Source organism: Melanotaenia boesemani, chromosome 13, assembly GCF_017639745.1.
Source record: "Melanotaenia boesemani isolate fMelBoe1 chromosome 13, fMelBoe1.pri, whole genome shotgun sequence".
Taxonomy (NCBI): domain Eukaryota; kingdom Metazoa; phylum Chordata; class Actinopteri; order Atheriniformes; family Melanotaeniidae; genus Melanotaenia; species Melanotaenia boesemani.
The window spans coordinates 28,226,206-28,242,096 of NC_055694.1; the positions used below are offsets into that span (position 1 = coordinate 28,226,206).

General features: G+C 39.9%; 1 protein-coding gene across 1 annotated transcript in view; it reads left to right on the forward strand.

Moving 5' to 3' along the window:
• The first annotated feature begins 10,250 nt into the window (after window positions 1-10,250).
• The window catches only part of arfgef2 (ADP-ribosylation factor guanine nucleotide-exchange factor 2 (brefeldin A-inhibited)), a 37,360-nt gene continuing 31,719 nt past the window's right edge, over window positions 10,251-15,891 (forward strand). Inside the window, exons 1-4 of the mRNA XM_042004790.1 lie at window positions 10,251-10,591; window positions 12,856-12,886; window positions 13,260-13,383; window positions 13,691-13,837. Coding sequence (XP_041860724.1) covers window positions 10,417-10,591; window positions 12,856-12,886; window positions 13,260-13,383; window positions 13,691-13,837 — 477 coding nt within the window. The 5' untranslated portion in view covers window positions 10,251-10,416. The remainder of the gene's footprint in view (window positions 10,592-12,855; window positions 12,887-13,259; window positions 13,384-13,690; window positions 13,838-15,891) is intronic.

Genomic DNA, 15,891 nt, shown 5'->3' on the forward strand with positions numbered 1-15,891 from the left:
CCGAAGAGAAGGAGATTTAACTTCTGTTAATCACAACCTGCAAAACTGCACAGATTAGTTCATAATAAACATTTTGTTTTGTGATAAATGTTGAATTAATATTTATAATTGAGTGATAGTGTTTAGCTTTACTGGTTGAACACAGTTCATGTACAGAAGATACTCTTTCACACAGTGGCCTTTTGCTGGATGTCTAACCTTCTCTCTCTGACCCCCTTTTCTGTCCACCAACTGTATAATAAAGGGCACTAGAGCTAAGAAAATCTTTATAGAAAATTACTCAAGATTCCTTATTATTTTAGATTTTAGATCTCAAGATTTATTGTCATTGCCACAGGTACAATGAAATTTTGTTGGAGGATCAACACTGAGTAGTTCAAAAAGTGCAATACAAAGCTAAACAAAATTTAGCTATTACAACAGCGTTCAGTGATTGCAATGGTGAAATATGGTTATATTGTAGTTAAGGTTATACAGGTCCAGAAAGTTCATAACATTTATAAATTAGGTAGAAGTTATTATGGCTTTTCTGTTTTTATGTAAAACAGGTCATAATACTGTGTAGTACTAGATGCTTCCTTCCAAAAACAAATGTTATAAAACCTAAAAAAATAAAACTCTCCTTGTTTACAAAAACATTTTTAAGAATAAATCATCCATTTGTTAAGTTGACAAAAGCTATTTAGGCATTCTAAATAGATCTTAAATTTAAATGATGGGATTCTCGGTCTGGGTCAAAATTGACCCTGACCATACTATGAAGGCAAAAAATATGAACAGTATGTAAAGGTTAAAAAATTTCTGGATCCAGACGGTGATTCAAATCACCCCCAAAAGGTAATTATTTGTTCTTTTTTTACATTTCTGACATTTACTCAAAATCCACCCATAACTTTTTGAGTTATGTTGCTAGCAGACAAACCCGTGCTGCTGAAAATATAACCTCTGCTTTGGCGGACGTAATTACAATATCTGTGGGTGCATTTACAGCAGAGGTAATGACTGCCATCTCCCTGACAAACTGACATGACGCCTTGTATCATAAATAATTAGAAACTGGATATTTCATTATTTAAAGAAAAAAAATTATGACATCATTTCATTCAATCATCCAGAGTCCATGTCTTCTCTACGCCCACTCAGCCTTGTCTTTTTCTGTAAAGCTGTTAGTGATGGTTTATGTTTGGCTTTTCTGGAAGTAAATCACATTTTTTTCAGGTGGTTAGTATCTAGACACTGTATTTAGCTATTTAGATACCTTTGTGCCCACAGGTTTACATACCCTGGAAGAATTTGTGACTTTTGGTTATTTTTCTGAGAATATGAATAATACAAAACTGTGGGTGAAGCCATTTATTAAACAATTGCTCTTTTTTTATATCTTAACAATAACAGAAACTACTCAAAATTATCATAAGTTTAAGCTAGTTTTTAGTACTGTGAGTTTGCCATGTCCTAGGACAATAGAAATGTCAGTGGCACGAATTTCACCTGAAATTCTGTTTTTTTGCCCGCGTTATTGTCTCCATCTAGGTCTTTGTCTGGGTCATGGTCCTGGACCATGTGCATTGGCCGGGCTGTGTTCTGGACCAAGAGCAGGTCCAAGATTTGATTCTGGACATGGAGGCAGGATCTGGTTCTGGGCCGGGTCTCTGGTTCTGCATCAGGGGCAAGGGCTGGTTCTGACTTAGGTCTGGTTAATCCACGTCCACGTCCTCTCCTTCCAACATGACCTCTTGCTCCTCTGACATCCATTTTGTACCACTAATGCTGTATCCCAGCTACTTTTATAACGTGCATTTCAATAGCAAAAAGTGTTTATATCTTGACCTGTTGTGTCTTAGTTGTGACAGCTGTGTTGGATCAGTGTCTGAATTCTGCCTCATAGTGTTAATTTTTTGAATAGTGTGTGTTATGAGTGATAAGTGTGTTCAAGCAAGCAAAACATGTGTCCAGTCTTTTGAAAAAAGAGTGCAAGACTTTTGGGAACTGTGTGTGAATCATGAATTGTGTTTTGACAACAGAGTCCTGTTTTTAAGAAATGTGTGCAGTCTTATCGTTCCAGAAAAACAGTAAGAGTTATTCCTAAATATTTTCAGGCAGCAACCCACCTGTGGAGATATGTTTGGTTCAGCAGGACTGACCAAGTATTTAATGCAGTAAAATAATCAATGTAATGTTTTACTGTTATTTTAAAAAGTTCCCATTTATCCTGATAATAAAATGCTCTTCATTTGGCACAGTTTTGTAACTATTTTGACAGCTGGACAAAGACAGCTGTTAACACTATGTATACAAACTAGTATAACCAAACAACAAGTATTACAGAATCCACCCATCAGTTTAACAAAGCAAATAATATGGACTAATATTTTATCTTTGTTATACCAGAAAATTCAATATGCATTCTCCTGTGTATCCAAGGCTGGAATATTCAGTAGCTTTTCTGTTTAATGTGATGACAGATATAACAGTACTGCAACAAACCACATAAATATTTACAGTAGAAGGATGAAGCGGTGTGCTGTTAACAAGAGGCTTTACTAAACAGGCAGCAACAACAACAACGCATGTTACCTCACCACGCCAGGTGCATGACCAAAGATCATTAGTACTCTTTGCTTTTTTTTTTTAAAGTTATGTATGTACACCTTTCTTCTATCTATGGCATAACATGTAACATTAAACATTGTGCTCAAGTTATAACTTTTAAACCATAACTCTTAATACAACAACTATGAATACTCTGTAAACTATTTAACCATTCTTTACAGATTTAACGTTTTAGATTTGACAATGAATCTTCCTGATCAAGTTCTCACAACATTTGTGTTTACAGGAGTAACAGGAGATACAGTAGGTGTTTGTGGCACCTGCTCTGAAGGTAAAATTAAACACATTTTGCTGTTTGTCAGGCATTTCATGTGAAGGTGGTTGTAAAGGAATCAAATGCAGGTGTCTCACTGTCCCCTGTGATATGTGTGAGATCTTGGTATGGAGTAACTTTGGATCACAGTGCCTGGTTTTTAAACATCTGTCGCCCACACATGTTCACCTGGTGATAAGTTGTCCAAAGGTTTTGCACGATGGCACCTGTTGCAGTTTGAAATGTCCAACATTCTCTTCTCACTTTCCTTTTGAGCGAGTATGGCTCTGTCCGGGAGTGCTGGGTCCTGCTGCGAGGGAAGGGTAGGTGACGTCATCCACAAGCGTCGGCCCATGAGGAGTTCAGCAGGGCTGTATCCATTTTGGAGGGGAGTAGCTCTGAAGACAAGGAGAGCTATATTAGCTGCCTTTTTCAGTATTGTTTTTACAGTCTGCACTGCACATTCCGTTTCTCTATTGCTTTGCAGAAACCTTGGGGTGCTGGTGATGTGTTGAAATCTAAGCAGCTGCAAAGTCTGTGAAAGCCTGTCCAGAAAACTGTGGCCCATTGTCTGACGTTAGGACCTCAGGGATGCCATGACGAGCAAAGAAGGATTTTAGGTGGGTGATGATGTCGTTGGATTTGGTTTTGCTCAGCAGGACAGTCTCAACGAACCTGAAAAGGTAGTCCACAGCAAGAAGGTAAGTTTTTCCCCCTAGCTCAAACAGATCTGAACCCACTCTTTGCTATGGACGGTCAGGGCATTCAATTGGCCTAAGTGGCTCATTGCGGTTATATCTTTCTTTTATGCATGTTCTGCACTTTAACACCATTTCACTTATTTGTTGGCTGTGCTCAGGCCACCATACTGTCTAGCGAGCTCAGGTTTTGTATTTTACAAGGCCTGGGTGTCCTTCGTTTTAACACCTTGCATTGCTGGTGGAATAATGACTGGTGAATCTTTTAACAGCAAGCTATCTTTCACTCTGAGTTTGGCATGGTCAGGCCAGTAGTTTTTCAGCAACAGTTCTTGTTTTGCATGGTCTGGCCAACCTTGACTGCATGAGCACACACTCTGTCCATATTCAGCTGTGCCTTCAGAGTTCGCATTTTGTTTCCAGTGGTGAGTGGGACAGAGTATCTGCTGTCCAGAGCGATTTACCTGGTGCATACTGTACTTTATACGATTAACCCATGAGTCTCATTCTGAAGTGCTGAATCCTGCCCAGGAAACTTCTCCGCTCTGCCACATGTGTTAGCTCTTTCATTTTTTTTAATGGACTCTGATTTCTTCGGTTCGGGACTTATCCATGATGATGTGATTTAGGAAAGTTACTTTGGTCTGTGAAAGATTGCATTTTCCTACATTCAGGCCTGCTTTTTTGAGTCTCTGCAAGGTGGCATGGAGTTGGGCGTCGTGCTCATCTTGGTTGCGTTCCTGTACCAGCACATCATCAGTGTGACAGACCACACCTTCTAGTCCCTCTATGACCTCCAACGATGTGCGCTGAAAGTGCTAGGGTGCAGAGTTGATGCTGAAAGGGAGGCGGTTAAAGTGTAACCGCATGAAGGGTGTTAAAAATGTGGTCAGTTTAGCCGATTCCTCTGACAAGCAAACTTGCCAGAAGCCTATGTTGGCGTCCAGTTTGCTCAACACCATGGCTCCTGTGAGCATTCCAAGACTGTGTTTGACAGATGGCAACACCAACTTTTCTCTGCACACATAGTCCTTTAGTCCAGTAAAGTCCATGCACAGTCTCAGTCTGGGACTGTTCTTCTTTGGGACAACGATCATGCCAGTGCACCAGTTCGTAGGTTCCTCCACTTAGGTAATGACTCCGAGCTCTTTCATTCTTTGGAGTTCCTACTTTACTTTTCCCATTAAAAGATATTGGAATCCTCCTGTAGATTTTGAGGGAGTATTGAACAGCATTTGGTTTGAGTTTTATGTTGTTGATGTATGGTTTGGAGTAGTGGTCTGATCCTGGGAGGAAGAGGAGGGCTAAAAGAGAGTCCAGAATCCAGTGACGGGGTCAAAAAGCAGACAAATGGTCAGAACATTGGCAGGCAGGTGAGAGGTACTTATTGCGGTTGATAGGCGAGGCTCAGGAGTCCAAAAACAAAGCATGGGTCTGTATCCAGATATCCGAGGAAGCAAGAGAAATCCGTAGTGGGCAAAAAGAGTAATCCAGGAACATGAACAGATAGGCAACTTGAGAAAACAAAAAATGGAACGCAGGACTTCAACTTTACAAGGAGCTGCTAAATCCCACTGATGAGCACAGACATGGCAGATCAGGAACCATGACACCTTCTCTGTTGTCTGCTTTGTTCCATAATCGAGCTGTAGCCTTGTAAATCCTGCAACATCCAGTGGTGTCCTTCCAGGACCTAACAAAGGCTTCTCTGGCTGCTGGTTGCTTTTACTGTTTTATTTTTGCTCATGAATTTGGTCTTGTCATACTGTTTGTTTTATAATGACTATCCACTGAGCTCACATTCATTTGGATCAGTTTACTTTCACTTCTTAGTGCAGTTTGTTGCTTTTTTATCTCTTCGGATAGTCTAGCCATATTTACGGCTTTCTCCAAGTCATTTTCCATTTTCATGCACTCAGGCAGCTTTGTGTCGACCAAGCCCACTACTATTGTCTTTTATGATATCAAAGCATACCTTAGTTGCAATGTTTTACTAATGCATGCAGGGCAGTTACAAACGCTACTACGGTCTTGTTTGGCTTTGGTTCACGCATATTGAACCATGCACATTCATAAACATTTTTCTTGACAATGAAAAAGTTGTGGAACCCATCTCTCACTTTGTTATATTCCCATTGTTCTACTTCAGTTAGCTTTAAGTTTCTCAAGACGTGTTGACTTAATTTTCCTCCGAATTCGTAGGGCTCCAGCGGCTTTATGTTAAATGTAGCTGTCAATCAATGATTTAAAAGGATTTCCCAAATGCTTAGGAGATTGTGGGGTTTTTGAGAGGAGATTCTACTAGAGATTGTGTGACATTTTAAACACAAATTTAGGGAAAACATCAGTATTTGCTTATATTGGATCACATTAAGCTTTTAGAGATTTTGTGAAACAAACGTCGGTGTGAGACGCCGTTGCCAGGGTAACTGCTGAATGAGCTCCGAGTGTGAGAACGGAGCGGGCGGTGCCTTTATCACAGGTAGTATCGCGGATCATGTGATCGGATTCAATGATCAGAAACCCATGGGATAGGTAAAAGGATTTTTATTGTACAAGGTGAATAATAAGAATGATATCTGGTCACTCTCGGTTTGCTTGTCTGTGAATGTATGAGAACAGGAGTTAGGAGGCAGGAAGTCCGGGGTGATGATAGAGGATAATTGAATGTTTTCACATACCAGCTGATGTAGGAGAGTCTAGCGTCTGACGATATGAGTATACAGAGGACCGGGTAGGAGGAACAAGAAGGAATACCGCTGGAGTGTGGGAGAGAACTTCTGAACAGAGATGTTAGTGAGGGAGTCACTGGCAGAGGTCAGGGGTACCGTGTAATGGTAGACAGCGACTGGCACTTCCGTGTTTCTCCTTTGGGTTACAGAGGGGTAGAGTCCGTCATCCAATATCCAAATCCTAAGAAAAATCCAGAGGTCAGAGATCCAGGAAATCCAAGCAATACTACAGCAGAGTTACCAGACAGGGAGCAGGCAGAAATGAATATCCAGGTCCAAAAGTTCAATGGTCAACGGCCGGCTGGTGTCGGGTCGAAAAAAGCACCCCTGCCGTGAAACGCACCCCCACCCCCGTCAAGGAGCACAGTAACAGCATCTCGCATTACCAAAATCCTGAACTAACCTGCTGCTAAAAAGAAAATATATCTATATATATTACACAGAAAAAAAATCAAACACCGATGCTTAAGTGGTTTGTATATGGTCACACAGAAATAATAAGACTAAAAGGGACAGCTTGCTGCCAGAATATGCACCCCCCCAGTAAATCTGTCCCTGTTAGTCTCAGCACTTCGATCTTTTGCTCAGACCATGATCATCAATAACTGCTGTGAATTTGGGGGCTGCAAGTGACTTGGAGTCAGATATAGGAGGGGGTGCCCTCCCAGTAAATCTGTCCCGTTGGTCTGGGTTCTATTATTTCTGTGTGACCATATACAGACCATTTAAGCTTTTTTTCTGTGTAATATATATAAATATATATATTTCTTTTTATCAGCAGGTTAGTTCAGGCTTTTGGTAAGGGTCATTAAGAGGGGGTGCATTTCACGGCAGGGGTGCTTTTATCGGCATAAAACTGGCTGGCCGGCCGGCCGGCAGGCAGGCAGGCAAACAACAAGGCTGGATGCGTACTGGGATGAACCAAGCCGATCTGGCAATGAAAGGCAGACAAACTCCGTCTTATTAAGGACACAGTACAGGTGGCACGCATCAGCAATCAGTGTGAGTGAAAGGAGGATGCTTTCGGGGGCAGCTGGGAAATCCGAAATCCATAAGACAGACCATGACAGGTAGGCTTTAGTTCCCTTTTTTGATATAGTTGCTTTTTTTTAAATAGCCTTGCAAAAAGCAGAATTTAAAGTTAATGATAAACATTATCCGGAAACATCCGAGGAAAAATCTCAGTCTGCTGCTGCAGAGGAAAACCATAACCTTCGGGACCTTAGACACCAGAGCTGGTTTCTAATCACCATTAGCAGAGAATTTTTAATGATTTTAAACTTAGTTAATTACAATTTAATTCTTGTGTTTCTTTCAGGTGCAATCTCTCTAAAGCTGGAGAGGTAGTGTGCCAGAAGAGGAGCAGACTGAAGTCTAACATCATTGAGAAAATACTTTTTTAAAATAAAAATCTATGACACATCACAAAGTTGCTCAAGCATTTTTCTCATAATACATTTTAATACAACTGTATAAAATCACCAACACAATCACTATCCCCCTTTTTATCGTTTATATTATATGAACGACAGAAATAAATATTTACTCATGGTAGAAAACATATCCTTTATTAAACACTTATTAAAAGATTAGACAGGGATGACAGATGTGCAGTGAGGAAGCCATGTCAACGCTGTCCTTCTGATGTATCAGACACCCACGACCAGCAGATGGAGCTCTTTGACAGTGTCAAATGATTCAACACAGTGAGCCACTTTTATGTGTTTGGGTCAAAGTTTGCTCGATATTTCATGAGGCCTCAGTTTCACCATCCCCAGTCAGAAAAGTTGTGGACGTGAGGACCCAAATGCAGGCAGACAGGTGCAGGTAACAAAGGTTTTAATGCTAAAAACTCAGGAACAACAGAGGGCTACAGCAAACAATGAACTCACAAGGAGGAACTGAAAACAATGGACGTCAATACACAGAGAGACATACTAGACACAGGTGAGGTGAATGACTAATCAGACCAGGTGCACTAACGAGCAGAAACCACGAACACTGAAACAGTAACATGACTTGAAAATGTCTACATGACTACAATTTCACAGCCCGATTCATGATAATTTTCTTGTCGTGGCCTCAAGAACAAGAAAAAGATTTTCGCTTCTTGCAGAGTATGTAACAGCCTGTACCCTTAAAAGAAGAAGAAGAAGAAGAAGAAGGAGAAGAAGAAGGCTCTATCTGTTATCCAAGTCCAGTTGCACCACCACATTCCTCTGACTCCCAACTGTTCCACCTCTGTGTCCTTTGATCATGTTTATTATTCCAAAAAGAAAACTTTATTACTTTAATTTTGACCAATTGCCATCATTCGTAATAACTGACAAGAACAAATTATCTGTGGGCGTGAGACAGTGCTAGGCAGGCCATGTGCACCGGTGTCACACATATTTATTTATTCATTCATTTGTTTATTTATTGGCTGACAGACAAGCAAGCCACATAGGGCCCAAAGCTGCTAGAATTCTCCCATAGGCCACACCACACCTAAAGACTGTGTTTCTTAATCCTGGTCTTCGGGTACCCTTACTCAGTGTGTTTTAGAGGTTTGTGGCAACATGTCGTGACACTTTCGGCTGCCACGACTTGCCACAGGCTGCCACAACCTCCCAGACCAGTTGTCATTGCCTGAGCAGTTGCCATGTGCTACCACAGCCAACACACAGCTGCTTTTGCTTTTGGGAGGTTATGGGAGCCTGTGGCAGGCAAAGGCAACTGGTTGGCAGGCTGTGATGGGCTGTTGGAATAAAATGTTTATTGTGTAGAGTGTAGTACAAAAGAGATTTGAGAAGCTAAAACTACAGCATAGTTTGTATGATAGGGAGCAAAAAAATGTGTACACAAATTGAAGGTTAAGTGATTAGTTATTACACTGGCAATCATTGGAGGATTAAAGTATTCTTCATTTAATCTTATCAACACTAGCTTCCACAAACAAAAGCAGCTGTGTGTTGGCTGTGGGAGCTCATGGCAAGGCAATGGCAACTGGTTGTGGCAGATAATCCACTTTCAGATTATATTTTATATTATTATCAATGACATTCCTGATGCTTCTTACATAAAAAGAACAGGATTATTTGTCAACATATTCAACATTGTGTGTTTATTAATTCAGTTTATAAAATTCTCAGAAATACGTGCATACACGTGAGTTGTGCATACGTGAATTAAAAGTCATGGTGCTCTCACAAAAACAACGGGCTCCCTCAACTATTTTTAAGTGACTACTGAGATACAGCATGGTCTAGGCTATTAATCACCTATAGATATGCAACAATGACTATAAATACATTTACAATTAGTTACAATTATCACTCAAGGCTATAAATAAAATTATATAATTCCTGTTAGTATTCTTACCATCTGGTTTAGTATTGCAACAGTTTTTTTTAAATCATACCTGGTGCAGGTTGCAAGCACTACTGTTTTCTATAGGTGAAATTTTAAATGTTCAATTATTTCAATGAATGCTATAAAGGGTTAAACTCATTTCTATTAACTTGCATGCATGATTGTTATCAGGCCAAAACTTTGAAGGTATACAAATTTTTGATCAGGGTCATTTGTACAGTTTCTGCTGTCAATATTATTTAAAAAGAGCAAACACAATTATTTGATAATGAATGGACTGTATTGCCATCTCTCTCTCTCTCTATGATCTTTAATTTATAAAGTTTGTATACTGTAAGGAGAATGTGTTTTATCGCCATCTGCTGGACTATTCTTAAAATACTTCTTTCTTTGGGAGCGCTAGATTTTCTGTAGTGGTGAAAAATAGGAACTGCTGCTGTTCATAAAACTCCCAGTTCAACCATATAACTTATTTTATCTGCTTCAAACGATACTCTCGTTATATTTCTGTCAAACTATGAAACTTGGGTACTTTAAGCCCCATTTCGGAGGTCACGTACGCCTTCAGGGTTTCTGTTGTCAAACCAAGACAGCTGAGAATCACGTGACGTGACGTGTAGCTAGCATGGCGGCGCTGAGCTGAGATAGAAACCTTACTGGACGGACAGAGATACTCTGGCTTTCATTTGTTTTCCTTGTCACCTGCCTTTCGCAGGGCCAGGCCGAAGATGTCGGCCTGAGAGAGGAGCTGTTACAAGACCGAGAGATGCAGCAACAGCCACACCGGCCCCCGCCGCAGCAGCAACGCTCGCAGTCGAAGGCTGGAAACAGTAAAACCAAGAGCATGTTTCTGTCCAGGGCGCTGGAGAAAATCCTCTCGGATAAGGAGGTGAAAAGAAGCCAACATAGCCAGCTGCGCAAAGCATGCCAGGTGGCGCTCGGTATGTGGTTCGTTTTGTTTTCTTGTTGGCTTAAGTCTCACGTTTTGTGTATAATTTTTGGTCGTGTTTAGCTTGTTGGAGTGACAGGAGGTTCTACTTTGTTAGCTAGCATTAGCAGATGAATGGCCTGTTTCGTCAGCTCTGTTGTCCGTTGACGTTAATAGGCAACAATGGCTAATAATATGTTGTAATCACTCTCACGTCTTATTAACTCTCCATTCTTTTGTGTCTTGCCACAGTTTTCACTGTCAGCGTCAGGAAGTTAACATGTTAATGTGTAGCTTCCGTTAGCTAACCGTGGCTAGTTCAGCTAGTTAAACAGACCAATCCCTGTGTTGTACGTATCACTGTCACCCAGCCAGACCGTCCAGTCTGCTCTGCACCCAGACACACAGGCTCCTTAACTCCCGGATACTATGACGTCCGTGCTTTTTTATTCAACACAGTCACAGATAATGTTACAAAGCGCTCTGCAGTTAATTTTGTTTTCGCTGTTTGTAATTCAGCTCAAGCTGTCTGCACATTTGTTTACACTCCCCTCATTGTTGTGACAGCTGATAGAGACTGGCGGTATTGTTTTATGAATTGTTTGTAAACAGGTGTTAAAAGCTTGTTGATGTCATACACTGACCTGTCAAAGATGTTTATTTTGTTTTTGATTTTTATTTTATTGTGAAATTGTATGATAAGGCGGTACCATAAGAGTTTAATCCTCTTAGTGTTGGGTTAACAGGTTGGTGTGTTTGGAGTGTTATATTTGCTGTCTACCCTGTCTTCCAGTAACGCGCTCTAATTATTCATGAAACAAGTAGAACCCAGCACTCCTCTCCCCGTCAGCAGTGTGTGCTGTGTGTGCCTCATTTTCCACTTTAGCAAACTGCCTATGAGCACCAATGCTCCTTTTTTGCGAGCAGCTGTTATTCTGTCATTTTCTGTTCATAGACTCATAAACTCATTACTTATAGAGAGGCCTTTAGTTGCTAATAATGTACTGACGGGTTCCTTTGACTTTCTAGAGTTCTCCACTTCTTGTTCTTGAGGTGATATTTGTTACTTTGCACTTCTGGGGAGGATAACAAAATCTTTCAAGTTTCTTTCAAGATCTAACTCTGGCATGGTGTTCAGACTCTTCATTGAACAAAAACAGCTCTTCTTCTGAGGCCCTCAAACAAGCATGTTGTGAGAATCAGATGATGATTTATTCCAGCACTTTAGTAAAACAAAACACTCACTTACACATAGTGGTTATCCCACTGGGGGAAAAAAATCTGTTAATCCCAACGTTTTCTATAGCTTTCCACTCACAGATAAGTATTATTAGATAATTTTTCCTCAATAAATACATTGCCTTGAGCAATATTTCTATTTTATGTTCATAATTATGAAAAAAAATGTTAGGGCTTCACAGATTTTAAAGTGCCACTGTATTCTCTAGTGACACAAACTACTTATTCCTGCATATATTTAATTTCTTCTACTTTACACTGCAGGCATTTCAGTGTGCTGATTAGACATGCAATGGAAAGACAGTTTGGATGGAAAATTTATTTTGTGAAACATTAGAGCTTAGCAAGGTAACTAAATTAAGAAATCAGTGGGTATTATTGATGACTTTTCAATAGTAAGGTCAAGTATTAACTACACATCAGAGAGGAACTGAACTCACAGTTTATATTATATGTAATAGCAGGTCACACATTGGAGGTAGTTCATCACTATAACTGTGATTGTGACATTTCTGGTTAATGTTGCTCAACCTTATTTCCTCTGTGAAGCCTGGACATAATGGGGGACAGGAGGGGGGGGGGGGGGGGGGGGGGGGGGGTTGAGGCTAACTGTATTTATTTGTTTTTTTGTGTGTAACTAACTGATTTGGTCAATCACATTAGGTTGGCTGTACCAGACTACTCACTAAGTAGCAAGTAGTTCAGAGGTGTATATGTTTTATGTTTTTAGTTTTAGCCAGATTAGTGTGGATAAAAATGATGGATGAATGGAAATTTATTAAGTTAGACCACCTCTGATCATGAAGCAGACAGGATTACGTGGAGATTGTAAAAAAAACAAACAAATGATTTAAAATGAATCAGCTCTAAAAACGGGTACTCTCAGGTTAAATCCTACAGTGTAAATGAAATACTTGGACTAGAAATAAAACTTTCCTGCAAACTATAATACAGGTTCTGTCTGATGTGCCATTAACCCAGAATTCACAAGATCTGTGATAGATCTTCAGTTTAATCTTCTTTGTTTCTCTTTCATAGATGAAATCAAAGAAGAACTGGAAAAACAAAAGTAAGTATTGCTGCACATTATATCTTATCTCTTAAAAATAGAATGAATGCACTGCCATAGATTTGGTTTAATTTCCACCTCTCTCTTTGTGATATGTTGCACAAGTCTGAGTTCTACCATGAAGCACCTCATTTTGTTGTTGTTAGGTGATTAACTGTTTTTGTAACTGCAGCCTTCAGGTATTATGTCGAAAAACTATCCCTCGTCTGATTACTTTTAAAAGCAAAACCCCATTACTCTGTACAATCTAAACTGAAAATATGAATGCATATAAATGTGTATTAAACAGCACATCATTTATTAGTATGAGTTTAAACAGAACCTTTAGCTTCATTGTTTACAGGAGAAGCTCATTTAGCTGTTTGTCTTTCAGGGATGGTACAGTGGTTGCACCCAGAGCCAACTACATCGAGGCTGACAAATACGTGCTGCCCTTCGAGTTGGCCTGTCAGTCAAAGTCCCCTCGGATAGTTAGCACCTCTTTGGACTGTTTGCAGGTTAATAATCGCCATCACACACTCACAGACTTGAGTTCATGCCTGCAGTGAGAAAAACTTTCTTAACTTTTCCACTGCAGGTTATTTTTGGTTTTATTGTCCACCTGCACGTTTCAGCTTGGTGTGGGTGAAATCTCGCTGCACCTGTTTCACTCATCTGGCCATTAGCCATTGTTTTAGCCCTTCATACATATTCAATATCACAGACGTCTGTGCATTAGACTCCACAAAATTATACTTAAACTACACAGAGTGCATACCACTTGGGTAATTACCCCCTAACCTGTGTGTTGTTTCTCCACTGTAGAAGTTGATTGCTTACGGTCACATCACAGGGAACGCTCCGGACAGCAGGACCCCTGGCAAGAGGCTGATCGATCGGCTAGTAGAAACCATCTGCAACTGCTTCCAGGGCCCTCAAACTGATGAGGGAGTCCAGCTACAGATCATCAAGGTACATCCAGCTCTTTTTCCTCCATCTGGCAGATTACATGTCCTCAAGCTGTTATCGTTTACTTGAGACCCAGAAAGTGGAATCTGTTGGAGGAGACCTCCGTACCACAGAGCATCATAAAATCAGCTTTAGCATGCCACAACTGATGTTATTTGATCCCTATAGAACTTTCATTAGACCCCCCGACCATTACTGGCATAATGTTTATATAGTTCAGCGATCACAAATCTGTCAAGGGGCTTTTATTTTGAAATTTACCAGATGCTTTACATGGCTCCTGTGTCTGACTTCCTGCCTGACCCAGTCTGAACTTCAGTTATAGTTAAAAAGGTGGTTGAATAAAGGGTTGAGTATGAAGTCAGTGTTTGTGCGTTCGTTAAGAAAAGTAGGGCTGCACTTCAGAAAATTAAAAAATATATATTTTATAATTATTTAATTATCAATATTGATCAGTGTAATTTTCTTTTGTTTTTATCGATAAATGAAGATTTTTTTTTCTATAATTACTGTCAATGTCATTTAGGTTTCAGAATGAAAACAAGCTGTTGAAATCTGTATTACAAATACAAGGTGTTAAAATCCGTATCCACAGTATTAGTTTGCCTCATCACTAAGATGATGCACAGGGCCATAATGATGTTCTTTTAGCTACAAATTCTGGTGATTACATGGTCCTGGATTTATTCGATTTTAAAAGCTGTTTCTGACACGGTGGATCACAACATTTTAATAATGCGTCTCAAGCATTGGGTCGGCATTTAAGGTACTGCTTTGGAATGATTCAGGTCCTACCAGTCTGAGAGGACTTTCTGTGTTAAACTTGACCATTTCTAGTTTTCTTCTACTCTGTCATGTGGGGTCCCTCAGGGGTCCATTCTTGGGCCATTGCTTTTTTCATTGTACCTCCTTAAATCTGGGGGCAGTGTGCTTTCTTTCTCTGTACTGATGACAGTCAGGTCTATGCTTTTTTTACAACACGGCTGCAGTGCTGTATTTTGGTGTCTCAGAAATCTTTAGCCCGTCTGCAGCTGGTGCAAAATGCTGCGGCAAGTCTGTTGACTGGTACACTAAAGAGAGAGCACATATCACCTGTCTTAGCCTCATTGCACTGGCTGCCTGTTCTTTTTAGGGTTTATTTTTATAATCCTTTAACTTGCTCTTAAGTATTTAAATTATCTGGCCCTATCCTACCTCTCTGAGCTTTTACAGTTACACATCTACTCCCCCTCACGGTCCGAGCATGTGGTGGAATCAGTGTTGTTTTTGGCAGGCATCTCAGTTTTAGTCATCATGACGGAAATGCTTATTAGTTTTAGTCACATTTTAGTCATTTCTAAGTTTGATAGTTTTAGTCCAGTTTTAGTCGATGAAAACTCAAAAAGGTTTTAGTCAAATAAAAGAAAAGCCTTAGTCTCTCTACAAATTACAATAATACGTATTAAAAAGTGGAATCAAGGTTGACAGGTTATAACATGTATTGCGATTCATAAAACAAGTTAACCTTAACGCTTTTACATAATAACCAGATCCTTTACCAGACTGATAGCTTTAGCCGAGACTTTCCCATCAGCAGGGATGCAATGCTGCTGTGCTGTACTTAACTGCTGTTAGGCAAAAACCTTTTATTTCTATATTTAATCTTTTTTCATGAATTGATGCCCTACTTCATCGCACAAAAATGTCACACAAGAAAATTACAGATCTGTAAGTTCAATATATAACAACACATTGTGAGCTTGTTGTTTGGTTATTTTTATTAATAATTACAAAATGAAAAGGAATTATTTTAGACTTAGGTTTCCAACCAGCAGAAAATACTTTCTGATCTACTTAGGGTTATGCGTTGCACAGATAAAGTGCTAACTGTGGAATCAATTACTCCAAAAAAGCAAAGAGCAGCAACATCCTTACTTTGGTAACTGTGGGTTTATTTCTGAGAATTTTCTGAAGTGCAATACTCCACCCTGAACATACACATTCCCAAAATATGAGCAATGGATGAAGAACACATGCTCAACTTAACCTAGTCTGCCAGTGAAATTATGATAGATTAT